The sequence below is a fragment of the Eptatretus burgeri genome, chromosome 13 (genome assembly GCF_056783735.1).
Source record: "Eptatretus burgeri isolate ZD-2024b chromosome 13, Ebu_testis_v1, whole genome shotgun sequence".
In the NCBI taxonomy this organism is placed as follows: Eukaryota; Metazoa; Chordata; class Myxini; order Myxiniformes; family Myxinidae; genus Eptatretus; species Eptatretus burgeri.
Window position 1 is genome coordinate 83,496,349 of NC_140973.1, and position 15,725 is coordinate 83,512,073.

General features: G+C 45.7%; 1 protein-coding gene across 1 annotated transcript in view; it reads right to left on the reverse strand.

Moving 5' to 3' along the window:
* The window catches only part of GNS (glucosamine (N-acetyl)-6-sulfatase), a 52,087-nt gene extending 39,220 nt beyond the window's left edge, over nucleotides 1–12,867 (reverse strand). Inside the window, exons 1-4 of the mRNA XM_085853427.1 lie at nucleotides 12,578–12,867; nucleotides 7,922–7,981; nucleotides 158–361; nucleotides 1–64 (exon numbers count right to left, since the gene is read on the reverse strand). The exon at nucleotides 1–64 is cut by the window's left edge and continues 2 nt beyond it. Of these exons, the coding sequence (XP_085709553.1) occupies nucleotides 1–64; nucleotides 158–361; nucleotides 7,922–7,981; nucleotides 12,578–12,721 (472 nt within the window). The 5' untranslated portion in view covers nucleotides 12,722–12,867. The remainder of the gene's footprint in view (nucleotides 65–157; nucleotides 362–7,921; nucleotides 7,982–12,577) is intronic.
* Between the last annotated feature and the right edge of the window lie 2,858 nt (nucleotides 12,868–15,725).

Sequence of the window (15,725 nt, forward strand, 5' to 3'; positions counted from 1 at the left end):
GGCCGTACCAACGATTCCAGCCTTGAGGAACGTGCAACACTCCGCCAGTCTTCTTATCACCGTACTGTGCATCATCCCCACACAACATGAAAAACCACAACAAGACCGCCAAGAAGCCAAAAGCCATGAATTAGTCAATGGGTTGTCAGCTACACACCTGGTTGAGATACTTGCCAGCAAAGAAAGTGGTGTAGCCAACCTTCTGCAAGTGTACAGGGAATGCATGGGGCTCATGTGCATGCTGCCACGCTGTACTGCTGCAGTTTCCCGAATGGCTATTGTTGACAACATGATGGTTGTGCTGATACATGCCCGTGAGAATGCTGCTCCGGCTGGGACAGCACAAGGGTGCACTCACAAACTGCAGGAACATGACACCATCATGTGATAATTAATTAATGAGAAACACAGTGGTGAGATTTTGTGTTTTTGTTGGTGGAATTACATGATGCAACAACCATCCACCAGATACAGGGCCACGTGCCGAGTTGTGGTAAAGCTGCTTTTCCAGGAATCGGCATCTGACGTGCAACGAAACAATAGTTGTGGAAAATGCAAATGGGCACGTTTCCATGAACACAAGGATCGCTGGCGTGTTTCTGTGGAGCCCGTATACTACTTTGGAGTAGATCGAGGCTCATGGGAGAATGCCCAACAACTATTAAAAAGGCAATGTAATGACAATGGGGGCAATCGGCCACAGTTGGACACAATGAGCAGGAAAATGAACGACCAGAAATGTGAAAGAGAAAGTGAAAGGAGGGGGAAAAAAAAAAAAACAGGAACAAGCAGGGAGGAGGGTTGGGTTTCAGTGATCGGAAACCCAAATACCAAGAAGAGCCATTTTTTCAAATGTGATCAGATGATGAGAAAAAGGGGGGTTTTATCGATCGGGCTTGGGAGCCACACTTAAGTCCTTAAAGAGCCGCAGGTTGCCGACTTCCGGGTTAGGTCGACTTAATAGAGAGAGAAACGATGGCAGATCGGATGGGGGATGACATGTTGTGTACTGCTTTCTTGAAACCCTGGAGTGAACAGCGTGACTGAAAAGTCTCCAGAAGACGGTTCTTTAAACGGAAGTGAAGAGTAACAAAAGTGTGGTGTGGCCAATCTGCATTTTGGGAGTTCACCAGGAGGAACTAATGGAAGAACACAGATCCTGGAGTAGATGTGAAGGGTCACAGGGTTTATATAGAGGAGAGGGAGCTTGACCGGATGAGAGGTGGTAAAAGGAAGCGGACAGACGTCAGCATTATCTAGTTTGAAACCAAAGGTTTGTCGAACGTCCAAATATGCATCAGCATATTAAAAAGGTAAAAACAATTAAATTTTAAAAAGGATGAAATTGGTCAAACTTAAAAAAATAGGTCACAATTATCGATTTAGTGGAAACAAGAAGGGCATTTGGTGGAATGCATGTACCTCCACCAGGCTGAACAGTTTACGTTTTGTATCCCACCGATCGGCCGAATCTGGATCTGGACCTTAACCAAAATCAAATCAGCTTGTTCTTGTCACCCACCAACTCATCCATCTAGTTTTCTCAAAACTTGTCCACAACTTTTTGAAATATCATGCGACATATCGTTTATGGCTCCATCTCTCAAAAGGGAAGAATCACTTCAAAAATTATCCGGATTCGGATTTGGATCTTCATCAAAATTGAATCGATTCGTCCTTGTCACACACCCAACCTGTCCACCAAGTTTCGTCCAAATCTGTACATAACTCTTTGAGATATTGTGCTATATATATATATAGTTTTTGACCCGATATCTCAATGGTGAAGAATCGCTTCAAAAAATTCCAGGATCCAGATCTGCATCCAGATACTGACCAAAAATGTGTGTTCCTGTCCTTGGCTGGTGACCAACATTCGCAAAAAAAATTCAGAACGATTGCTTCAAATCTGTGGACAAAAATCGTGTGACAAACAGATGAAAAATCACTCATGGAGTGACACTTGGCAAAACCAAATGACACACGGTAGTACGCATACCTCTGCCAGGCTGAACAGTTTACGTTTTGTATCCCATTGGTAAGCAGGATCTGGATCTGGATCTTCACCAAAATCAAGACTATTCATTATTGTCACACATCCAAGCCATCCACAAGGTTTCGTCCAAATCCATCCACAACAAAACTTTTTGAGACACAACTTTTTATATTGTGCTACAGTGCCTTCAGAAAGTATTCACACCCCTTGACTTTTGTCACATTTTGTTGTGTTACATCCTGAATTAAAAACAGATTAAACTCGAGGGGGATCACTCGGTAGAGTACAAAACCTCCGCCGCCAACAATGCTAGGTCACTCAAGTGAACCTGATATCCGATTCATTCAATTTGACGTCAACAGTGCTCACAGAGTTATAGTTTGCAACTTTCCCTTTTAACTTTTAGATACTCAATTCATTCGTCATTACTAGATTCCTTGAGACAAATTGATTTTACGTGGGTATATCCACCTGAAGTTCCAAAATCAGCCGCAATTATAATTTTGGCATGTTTTTGTTGGAAATCACTTATAACATGTAGAAATGCAATAATAACTTAAGATTAAAACTGGTAAACCAGTAATCCCGGGCTTCAAGGCGTGCCTCCATTTTAACAAATTTCAACACCATCACCCTGTCACATGATGTGGGTTTTCCGAGTTACAAAGTTAGTTCAAGTCTGCAATGTGGCCCAGCTACGGGGTCCCTCAAGTTATATCAATGAAGGATTGAAAAGCCCAAAGCAATACATGATAGAGAAAGAAACTTCACATTGGACAAATCGAGGCTGGACAAATTTTCAAGTCCCCAAAAAAGTCCAATAACTCCACATTTGCATATTAATGTAAATGGCGAACTTGTAGAACGTTAAAATATCTTCCAGAATTTGTGGTCACTTTTTGTCTATCTCCTTTGGTTTTCATTTTACGACATGTCAAAAATGGGTGATTTTCAACTTTGGGGGACTCTGGGGCCTCACTGGGGTAAAATACAGACATAGTGTAAACAGATTTGGAATCCCCTCTTCAAGGCCTATCAGAATCTGTCATTAAATTTTTTCAACTCTCATTTGCATATTTGGCATATTTAATGAGGCGAATCGGCATCATTTTAATCATATAAATTATGTAACGATTTTGATGAAATTAACAATTTAACATTCCAATGGAACCTTGCAAATGTGTGCAAAAGTTTGAGGCTGTCGTATTACCCCTTCTGGAGAAGATGTTTTTAGGTTTCGGAGAAAATCCAATATGGCTGCCATACTACGTGACCTACGTCATCAAAATTTTCAAAGTATAAACATCAGGTGGAGAGTTATTCAATGGATAAGTTTCATTGAATTTCATCCAAGCGTTGTTTTTATTTTATGACATTTCAAAAATGGGTCATTTTCAACTTTGGGGGGCGCTGGGGGCTCACTGGGGTCAAATACAGACATAGTATAAATATATTGGGAGTCCCCTGTTTATGTGCTATCTAAATTTGTCATTAAATTTTTTCAACTCTCATTTGCATATTTTGCATATTTAATGAGGCGAATCGGCATCATTTAAAATCATATAAATTAAATAACGATTTCGACCAAATTAACAAATTAACATTACCATGGAACTTAGCAAATGTGTGCAAAAGATTGAGGCTGTCAGATTATCCCTTCTGGAGAAGAAGTTGTTTTTAGGTTTTGGAGAAAATCCAATATGGCCACCATACCACGTGACCTACGTCATCAAAATTTTCAAAGTATAATCTTCAGGTGGAGAGTTATTAAACGGATAAATTTCGTTGAATTTCATCCAAGCGTTGTTTTTATTTTATGACATTTCAAAAATGGGTCATTTTCAACTTTGGGGGGCTCTGGGGGCTCACTGGGGTCAAATACAGACATAGTATAACTATATTGGGAGTCCCCTGTTTATGTGCTATCTAAATTTGTCATTAAATTTTTTCAACTCTCATTTGCATATTTAATGAGGCGAATCGGCATCATTTTAAATCATATTAATTATGTAACGATTTCGACCAAATTAACAAATTCACATTAACATCGAACTTAGCAAATGTGTGCAAAAGATTGAGGCTGTCAGATTATCCCTTCTGGAGAAGATGTTTTTAGGTTTTGGATAAAATCCAATATGGCCGCCATACCACGTGACCTACGTCATCAAATGTTTCATAGTATAAACTTCAGGTGGTGAGTAATTATCCTGTTAAGTTTCGTTCAATTTCATCGAACAGTTTTCCCTCCAGATCCGCCACAAAATCGGTCAGTAGAACATAAAAACGCCTTTAATAATAATACTAACGATTTCAATAGAGCTTCAGCCATGCTTGAAGCCCTAAAAATCGAAATTTTGTTGAAAAAAAAGTTGCAAAAATGTTTTTTTCTCTAACAAATTTTTTTTTTTTTTGGGGGGGGGGGTTGGAAATCACTTAAAACATGTAGAAAAAAAATTCAATTTTTTTTCAAAATGGCCACCATAGCGGCAATATTGGATTTTGGACCAGACCTAATTCCCCCACCAAGTTTCGTCGAAATCCGTCGAGGAGTTTTTCCGTAATACTGCTCACAAACAAACAAACAAACAAACAAACAGAAAGGGGTGAAAAAAGTAACCTCCGATCTTCGATGGCGGAGGTTAATGAAAAAAAAAATTGTCACCGATCTACACAAAATGACAAAGTGAAAACATGTTTTTAGAAATTTTTACAAATCAATTGAAAATGAAAAGATGAAATATCTTGCGTCAATAAGTATTCAACCCCTTGAGTCAATACTTTGTAGAAGCTCCTTTAGCAGTGATTACAGCTTCGAGTCTTTGTGGGTATGTCTGCATCAGCTTTACACGTCTGGATTTGGGGATTTTCTCCCATTCTTCATTGCAGATTTGCTCAAGCTCTGTGAAGTTGGATGGGGATCGTCGGTGAACAGCAATCTTTAAGTCTTTCCACAGATTCTCAATGGGATTCAAGTCTGGACTTTGGCTGGGCCACTCAAGAATTTTCACGTTCTTGTTCTGAAGCCATTCCCATGTTGCTTGGCTGTACGCTTGGAATCATTGTCCTGTTGGAATGTAAATCTTCACCACAGTTCAAGGTCTTTTGCACTCTGAAGCAGGTTCTTATCAAGGATTTGCCTGTATTTGGTTCCATTCATTGTTCCCTCTATCCTTACAAGTCTCCCAGTCCCGACTGCTGAAAAGCATCAATAATTATATTGATGCTGCCACCACCATGCACGATACATGATGCTACCACCACCGTGCTTCACAGTAGGGACGGTGTTATATGGGTAATGAGCTGTGCTGGGTGATCATGCTGCTACCAGCCATGATCTTCCTTGGTCAAACGACATTTCAAAGTTGGCCTCCAAAGCCAGCCAACGACTGGGCATTCTCCGTCGTACAAAGTCCTTATTTGGCATACTGGAAATCCAATCCACATACAAGGCTTTTTCCACAGCATGATGGAGTGCTGCTGTCTCCTCTGGGCAGGCCCCTGCCTCATCTTGTTGAGCTTGACACCATGGAAACCATGGACTTTAAGATTATTGGAATCCCCACGATGAAGCTGAGTCAATGGGTCAATTATTTCACCATCGCAGGCATGCCAGTGGACTCTCTCATCTTCTACTGCCTCCTTTCTGGGCTTGTACCCTCTGCTCTTTCTGTGCATGGAACCCGCCCCTCCCCTCCCCAGATTTCTGCAGGGCACATATGGTACACCATCAACCCCCATCTGGTGAAACTCACAAAATCCAGAATCACTGATCACCTCCACTCATTTGTTCCTCTTTTTTCCCCATTTGTGGAACCACCTTCCATGCTCTTCAATCCCATTCTTCCCTCCAGGTCTTTAAGACAGCTGTTCATCACCATTTCAGATCGTCCCCTATCCAAAACCATGATCTTTTCTATTCTCATTAATCCCCCAACCAAATCCCTCCTTCCAATTTTCCTTCCTGTATACATCTTGTCCACCATATGCATCCCCTCCTGCCCCCCATTCCTCCTCACACACATTATTTGGCTGCCTCCATCTGTTTTGGCATTCGGCAATGTTGTTGGCGTTTCCTCCTCTGCTGTTCCTTTTGTCCTGTCACATCTTGACCTGTTCAATGTACAAACCCTAGCTTTTCCACGAACCCAGACTGTCTCGAAGATTTAAAAAACAAAATTAATAAAAATAAATAAAATATAAGGGTATGTTCTTTTGAGCATATGAGTCCCCTAGGACCACCAGGTGGCGCCATGAATAGATACACAGCGGTAGGTGCTGCCGCTGGGCGAGTAGATGTTTAGCAGTGTCATCATGGTTGGCGTCTCGCAATACAATATATTAGCGCGATTAAAAATACCGTTTTTTCCTCGCATCTTCATGTCTGTCAAAAAACCAGTGTCAAGGTGCACAACTACAGCTCATAACCTATCCATTGAAGTGTTTTTCACCCCCCCCCTGCTTTCCCGTTTTCACGCCACTGTCCACACAAAATTCATCAATCAATTCTATACAGAGTCCGGGGGACTCAACAAGTAGCGGTACATTCAAAGTACACTGCCCCCATGCCAAATAAATAAATACATCCTGCAGCACGCGACATCGCCGGGGCACCTTTGGCACCCGGTGATGCCGCCATGCAGCACATGGATTCGCAACTCAGAGGGAGCGGTGTACAATAATTAATTGATTGATTTATTGCAGAGTCAAAATAAATAAATAATTAATCAAAAAATAATTAATTTCTCAATCAATTGCCAAATAGCATATCTAAACCACCACAGTTTCATCAGGATCTGTAACTTTTTGAAAATTAATCAAAAAATGGATAATTGATTAATTGTTTAATCAATAAATCAAAAATATCCTTTATAGCCAAATGACTTGGTCACTATCATGTACAAATATCAGCTTCCTCGCTCAAAACGTGCCTGAGATATTGCCAGGATGAAAAATAAAATATGTAATTAATAAATTGATAATAATGAAGTAATTAATCAGTTAATTGGTTAATCAAAAAATAAAAAATACCGTTTTTGTCAAAGCACATCTTCACTTTTGTCCCAAAATTTCAGCTTCCAAGCTCAAAAGATGGCTGAGATATCACCCGGACGAACAAACAAGAAAACAAGCCAGTAGGCGACATTGGTGGTCACTATATAATTGCATACTAGTCATACAGTTTTTGACGGATCGGGCTGAAAATGTTTGACAAAGGTTGATTATAGTGCGCATAAAAATGCGGAAGATTTTTGATTTTCGGAAAAAAAATTTGGAGGGGATTTTTCAAAAAATTCAAAGTCCCGTTGCTAGGCAATGGTGGCGTCCATAGCAACGGTGCTCAAAAGCATACAACTAGATCCTGGTATGGACCTACCAGTCAAGTTTCATCAAAATCGGCTGACTCCTCTGGCCTCCAGAGCTGTCCATTACATACATACAGACAGACGGAAAACCTGAGAATAACGGTAGTCTAGCGACCACCCAACAAGAAAAACAAACAAGAAAACAGAGTAAAACTGAGTATTCCCTTCCTTCGGCGCCCAGTTATGATGTCATGCTTCGCCTGGATATGGAATTGGGAAGGAGCGGTGTACAAAAAAAATGAAAGACGTCAGCACATTATCTTACACAGTGGGCGGTGTGAACATACTCCTGGAAGACAAAAAAAAACCAAAAAATTACTCCAGAAGTTGTGCAACAATAACTATTCCCACCTTCCCCACTTATCCCTGATACTCCTGCAAAGAACAGGTGTTTCTCGTAAAAACAAAAACAGAAGAGCCGGAAAAATAACGACAAATCTTCCATTCAGTAATAGCTCGACAAGCCGAAGCCGTAAATGCGAAAGTAGAAGATAAAACATGGTGCACTCGTATATCAGTAATTGCATCGTCTTCCAGCATGTAAGAAATAAAATTAACTTACAGCATTGCTGAATGTCACCCCCTGATCGGCCAACAGGGCCTTGGTTTTCTTCATTGGAGTCTAAGGAGAGAAGGCAGACCAGAGTTGAAGGAAGTTATTTATGTTAACGTCGATCTTATGGTCCAGGGAGCAGCAACGTGCACTTGGATAACACGTACATTAAAATCACATCTCATGAACATAAATGTACTTTTATATGAATTGAAAGGACGTTATAAGGGTATGCAAGGAACTTCAACACAGGAGGCGGACAAACTGGTCAATCTTCCCTGTGCTATAATCAACAATTATAAAATATATCAGTTCATCTAAATTTCATTGGGGTCGGGGGGGAATTGGGTAAAGTGGGGCAGGGACATCACACAAGTGTTCTTTCAGAGGGAGGAAGGGAGGGAGGAAGGGAGGGAGGAAGGGAGGGAGGAAGGGAGGAAAGTGTTATGAAGAATGAACATACACAGACAGCACATTCACTGACTGACAAAACCCTCTCACACACTTCACAACCCGTACCCAAACGACCTGCCAGTCCAACAAATGTCCAAGTACCTCCCATCCACGAGTGCTGCTTCTTGGTACCTATTTAATTATCGTTTAAATCTCCACTATTTCTGTTGACATTATCTTTTATTTGCAGGGAGACCAATCAATATGTTATTTAGAGTTCCGAGAACACCTTACCCCACATGCAGTCTTCACAGAAATCAATATCATAAAGCAGGAATGTCTGGCTGTCTGTCCGTCCCTGAACTAATCCCTCAGTTTTGGGGCTAGCCCTGCCAAACGTTCTGTGGAATGTTTTGGGGTCCCAGCCGGTGTCCCACGGTGGGTGGGAGGTTTCGTAAATATCTCAATACAATTATGATTTTGAGTTACGCTCCGTACGAAGCTGCTCCTGATCTGCATGTGACGTCAGAATGAGACATTTCTCTTTGCTTCCTTCACGAGTGTTTGTAACATTGTATTTTGTTATATTAATGGTATAGTATTAATTTGGGATAGGAATGATGCCGTGTGGAATGAAAATATAGAGAGACCGAGTTTAAAGCAGAATGATGATGTTATGTGACGGTTTCCACACATGACATTCTTGGATTCGTCATTTGTAGTTTTACAATTGTGACATCATAAGAGATATTACCCACATTACTTCTGTTGATGTCAAATATATTACAATAGTCACATGAGGCCAGATCAGATCTGTGACTTGTTACAGGTACCATGTAAACCTGAACTAACCTATTCCATGGTTAGGTTGTTGGCGACGAAACCGTCTCCCCCACGAGGATTCCTGGTGAGGAGGGTGCATGATATGGACACCCAGCAGGATGAAGAACAAAACCTGTCAAAGAGCAGAGGAGCTCCTTGTGAGCAAACAGCCATCCATATCTGGTGCCCAACTGTGTCGGCGGACGTCCTCCTGAAGTTGGGTTACTTTTGATGAGATTGATGACAGGATTTGCACTCTGGCCACCGTAAAACCCTTCATTCCGCAAAACATACGAAAAGCAAAAATAAATCTGAAAACCCACTCCGTGGGAGTACCTCCTGTGCGGCTGCCCTCTGCAGGGAAGCTCACCAGATGATGGGATTGGGGCAAAGCCTTCGGAACCTCCACTCTTTAATGATAGCTGAAAAACCATGGGGTAACCTTCCCGGGTCAGATTGCGGTAGTGCGTGTCAGGCCGGTGCTGAGGTGTCGTCCACCAGATGGTAATCTCCTTGGGTTAACCTGACATTGTCCCCATTCGGGTGGGTGCCTGGATTGTCCTATCGCGAAGAGAGGATGATCACCTGTCTCTGTTATCATCTGAGCTCAAGCGTTTGGACATCGGTATTGTGGCACTCTCTGAGGTTTGGAGACCGGATTGTGGCGAGATCATGACGGGTGGTTACACTTACTATTGGTCCGGTCGCTCTGATGGTTACCATGCCCAAGGAGTTGCTGTGGCTGTGTCCAATAGGCTGACTCCAATGATAATTGAGGGAACACCGGCCATGGGCGTATTATGAGACGAAGGATTTGTCACTCCTTGGGTGTCATTTCCCTGGTCTCTGTAAACAGTATGATCTGACTGAGGCGAGTGATCTCACCGTGAAGGACGCATTCTATGCCTCACTCAAGTCTGTGGTTGATCAGTGCCCCAGGTGAGATAGTCTTCTAGTTTTGGGGGATTTAATGCATCAACTGGAACTGACAGGGATGGTTATGAGACGTGTGGGTCCCCATGGGTCTGGAACTGTAAACCTGAATAGCATTAAATTCCTTGACTTTGCAAGAAGTCATGGACTTAGGGTGGCTGGTTCATCGTTTTAGCACTCACAGGCTCATCGAGGGACTTGGTATTCCAACGTAGGTGGTGTGGCAAAGGAGATTGACCATGTGCTTGTTGATGGTCACTGGACGATGATCTAGAACTGCAGGGTTGACCGGAGTGCTTAGTTCCTCAATACCGACCACAGGCTTGTGGTAGTAACTCTGAAGTAACTTAAATCCAGGAGAATGGTACCATCCCAGCCTCGGCTGGATGTCGGCAAGCTCAAGGATGAGAAGGTAGCTGAGGAGTTTGTGAACAGGCTGAGTGGGGATTTGGGGGCGGGGGGGGGGGGGGTTCTGGGTGCTTTGAGGAATACTGAAGAGTTGTGGAGTGCCTTCAAGACCATCGTCCTTAATGTTGCCGGTGCATGTCGTGGAACTCACCGTTGGGTGAAGAGGAATTTTGTCTCTCATGGGACACTGGATACCATTGCCCAGTCACAGGGCCAGGCTTGATGGCAGAGCTCAGCTATTCAGGGGGCTGAGGTTTAAAACTGTACGTGCACTAAGGGTGGACAAGGAGGCCAATGTGTGAGGAATCTGGGATGGGGTAGAGTATCACATGTGGTCAGGTGAGTCTCGTCCTGCTTACAGGGGAATTCGTGCATTACATTCCTCCAAGTCTGCCCAACAACCACTCCCCACCCTCCAACCAATCCCCACCTTACAACTACTCACCGCCCCACCACCACTCACCACCGTACGACTCACCGCCCCACCACGCCTCGCCACACCATTCAAACCACTCCTCCTTCCCGCCCTAAAACCACTCAACACCCTTCAACCACTCCCCGCCCGACAACCACTCCCCGCCCGACAACCACTCCCCTCAACCACTCCCTGCCCGACAACCACTCCCCTCAACACCCTTCAACCACTCCCCGCCCGACAACCACTCCTCACAACACACTTCGACCACTCCTCACATCGCCCTTCAGCCACTCCTCACAACACCCTTCGACCACTCCCCATCCTACAACCAGGCCTCTCAACAACGGACAACCACTCCCCACTACACCCGGCGACCCCGCCCCTCCCTACAACCACTCCTCACAACACCCTTCAACCACTCCTCACAACACCCTTCAACCACACCATTCAACTACTCCTCACAACACCCTTCAACCACTCCCCACAACACCTGACAACCACTCCCCACACCACCCGACAACCAATCCTCTCAACACCGGACAACCACTCCCCATCCTACAACCACTCCCCACAACACCCGACAACACCTCCCCACAACACCGGACAACCCCTCCCCACCCTACAACCATTCCCCACAACACCCGACAACACCTCCCCACAACACCGGACAACCCCTCCCCACAACACCTGACAACCCCTCCCCACAACACCCGACAACCCCTCCCCACAACACCCGACAACCCCTCCCCACAACACCCGACAACCCCTCCCCACAACACCCGACAACCCCTCCCCACCCTACAACCCCTCCCCACAACACCTGACAACCCCTCCCCACCCAACAACCCCTCCCCACCTGACAACCACTTCTCACAACTCCCGACAACGACTTCTCACAACACCCGACAACCCCTTCCAACCACCAACCACTCCCCACAACCCCTCCTCACAACACCCGACAACCCCTCCCCACCCGACAACCACTTCTCACAACACCCGACAACCCCTCCCCACCAGACAACCACTTCTCACAACACCTGACAACCCCTCCCCACCCGACAAGCACTCCCCACCCGACAACCCCTCCCCGCCCGACAACCACTCTTCACAACACCCTTCAACCACTCACTGCCCCGCTTGGTGAAGTCGATGCCGGCACACCACATGCCCCCCTTTCCCCTTCCCCACAATATCGGTTTATAAACCGTTATGTTTCATTAAAACGGAGAACATGGAGCTTGATGGGCCGAAAGGCTTCCTCGTGTGTTCAAGTTCCTCATCATGTTAGCAGTGAGTGAAAGTGAGCGAAAGTGAGTGAAAATGAGTGAAAATGAGCGAAAGTGAGCGGAAGTGAGCAAAAGTGAGTGGAAGTGAGCAAAAGTGAGTGGAAGTGAGCGAAAGTGAGTGAAAGTGAGTGAAAGTGAGCGGAAGTGAGCGAAAGTGAGCGGAAGTGAGCGGAAGTGAGTGAAAATGAGTGAAAGTGAGTGAAAGTGAGTGAAAGTGAGCGAAAGTGAGTGGAAGTGAGTGGAAGTGAGTGGAAGTGAGTGAAAATGAGTGAAAATGAGTGAAAATGAGTGAAAGTGAGTGGTTCACAGAAGAAAACCTCTCATTTATGGCTGTCGCGCTCACGATGTTCTTGTAATCACTTGTAAACATTAAAATGACTCATCATAAGAATGTTTGTGCCTCACCATCCCGCCCAGCAAGCAGTCCTGGTCGTCCGTCAGGATAAACACCATGTTTGGTCGTGGTCGTGCTCCCACAGCGAGTCCATCTCCGAGTAGCGCGATCAGCCACAACCACCGGACGAGGAAAATACGTGAAAACAAATCCATGGTTCACACGGTAAAGCGGAAAGCCGCTCGAGCTCGAGACTCGACTCGACTCGACTCGACTCGACGTTCAGCGAAGGCACGAAAATCGACTTTTTTCTCACTTCCGGGAACAGCACACACACCTTCACGTGAACATTTCTGATAGTACAAACGCCTCTGGGTCGAGATTATCACCTTCACGTGAACATTTCTGATAGTACAAACGCCTCTGGGTCGAGATTATCACCTTCACGTGAACATTTCTGATAGTACAAACGCCTCTGGGTCGAGATTATCACCTTCACGTGAACATTTCTGATAGTACAAACGCCTCTGGGTCGAGATTATCACCTTCACGTGAACATTTCTGATAGTACAAACGCCTCTGGGTCGAGATTATCACCTTCACGTGAACATTTCTGATAGTACAAACGCCTCTGGGTCGAGATTATCACCTTCACGTGAACATTTCTGATAGTACAAACGCCTCTGGGTCGAGATTATCACCTTCACGTGAACATTTCTGATAGTACAAACGCCTCTGGGTCGAGATTATCGAGACGGCAAAGATCGGGTTGAGATAGGGGCAAAAGGAAGTATGAAATTGGAGGAGGTGGAGGAATGAGTTGGAAGAGAGAGGGTGGGGGAAGAGAGAGGGTGGGGGAAGGAGGAAGCCTTGTGGATGTGAAAGGGGACAGCTGTGAGAAGGGGGAGTGAGGGGTGAGATTTGAAAGGGAGGGATGAGGGGGAATAATTGAGTGAGAAAGTGTGGGGGAGCTTTTGAGAAAGGTGAGAGGGAATCTTGGAGGGGGAAGAGTGTGAAGGTTCCTTTGAAGAGGAAAGAGGTGGCTGATTTGAGAGGGAGGGGTGTGAGGGAAGCTTTGAGAGGGAGGGGTGTGAGGGAAGCTTTGAGAGGGAGAGGGGATGATGAGAGCAGGCACGGCCATGGGGTAGGAGGGCGAGGGGAGCGGTGCAGAGAGGGGAAGGTTGAGACTTGGTTGTGGTATGGTGAAGAAGGGAGTGGACAGGGGGAGAACAGTATTACAGTTGTTGGGAAGCGGGGGAGGTGGAATGAGAGGAAAGAAAGTGCATTTTTGAGATGTTGAGGATTGTACTTATTGAGAGAGTGAGATATATCTGTTCAGTTTGAATGGAGCCCACAAATGTTAGAATACCACATGGTCTGAGACACCAGAGAAGGAGCTGACACTAAAGCAGAGGACAGTGGATAGGTGCTAAGAGAGGTGGGATGAGGAGCAAGATGGGAATGGTAAGGAGGGGGTATAACAGGTATAAGAAGCGGAAAGATAGGAGGGGTAAAGAGGGTATATAATATTTGCCAGAATCCCCCCTCTCCTATCCCCTCTCCCCTCACCCATCTCCCCCCACTCCCTTTTCTCTCCTCTCTCCCTCTCTCACCCCTATCCCACCCGTCTCTCTCCCACCCCAATCCCCCCCACCCCTATCCCTCTCCCTCCCACCTTCTTCCTCTTTCACACCCATCTCCCTCTCTCATACCCATCTCCCTCTCTCACACCCCTCTCCCTCTCTCCCACTCCTCTTCCTCTCTCATACCCATCTCCCTCTCTCACACCCCTCTCCCTCTCTCCCACTCCTCTTCCTCTCTCATACCCATCTCCCTCTCTCACACCCCTCTCCCTCTCTCCCACTCCTCTCCCTCTCTCCAACTCCTCTCTCTTTCAATGACTCCGCCTCTCTCTTACCTCTCTCCTTCCCTCCGACCCCTCTCTCTGACCCCTCCCTTCTCCCCCATCTCCTCCCCTCTCCCTCTCTCTCTCATTCTCTCCCCTACCCCTCCCCCCTGCTTCCTCACCCCTCCCCACTGAGTCAGTGTTTCACAGACAGGGTGATTCATCAGTGTGTGTGCCATCCTTCGGATGGATGTTAAACTGGATGTCATATCTGCCGGAATTTCTCCTCTCCCTCCTCACTCTACCCTTTCCTCATCTGCCGCTAACCTTCCCTTCCCTTCTGCTTTTGCTGCATTCCCCTCCCCTACCCTCATGCTCCTTCCCCTCCTCTCGCACTGCCTTCTCTTCCCTTCCCTTCCCCTCACACCGCATTCCTTTCCCTTCACATTGCCTTCCCTTCCCTCCCACACTGCCTTCTCTTCCCATCACACTGCCTTCCCTACTCCTCCCCTCACACTTACCTCCTCCCAAATCCCCTCCCCTCTCCACCAACCATGGACTTCTCCGGGCAGTGTCCGCGTGTTGTATTAACATGCTGTTTTAACGTACCCCATTTTGTACAATCCTGTTCTACCCCTCCCCCCATTCTCCACAAGTCCCACCACTAAACACAAGTCGAGAAACTTTTCCCCCATTTCTCCCTCAAGTCCCCCAACAAATGCAATTCCAGAACCCCCTCCCCTCATGCTTACCTACTCCAAAACCACCTCTACCTCCCCACTACCTCCCTCCTCTCTCCTCTATCTTCCTCGATCCCACCCCCTCCCAGATTGTATTGTGACGTTTGGTGAGATGTCACTCTGCACACCACACTCTTCCTCACTCTTCCACCCTTCATAGCCCTCCTCTCCCTCACTCCTACTAGCTGGCCCACCCCTCCTTTCTCACACCACCTTGCTCCCCCTCCCTCCTCTCTCCCTTTCCTCCTCTCTCCCCTCCCTTCTGCTCTCCCCCCTCTCTCCTCTCTGTCCCGAGCTCTCCCCCCCCCTTTTATATACCCATCAGTGAAGCGAAGGGTTGTATTTGCTCATGATTCATATTCTTAGTTGTATGTAATATGGAACTTCCTTCAAGACAACTTCCCACCCGGTGATTGTGGTGACACGATGTTAAATATATAACTACAAGGGTACTCGGTAGAGCGCACACCTCCGCCACGTAATGCCTGATCCATGAGAACATATCGGGCCCAATACATGTTTGAAATATCATGCTACACATAACACTACTAGTTCGGTTTAGCCCGATCTCTCAAGGGTGAAGAATCACTTTAAAAATTAAATAATTCTCATATCCAGATCCAGATTCGGATC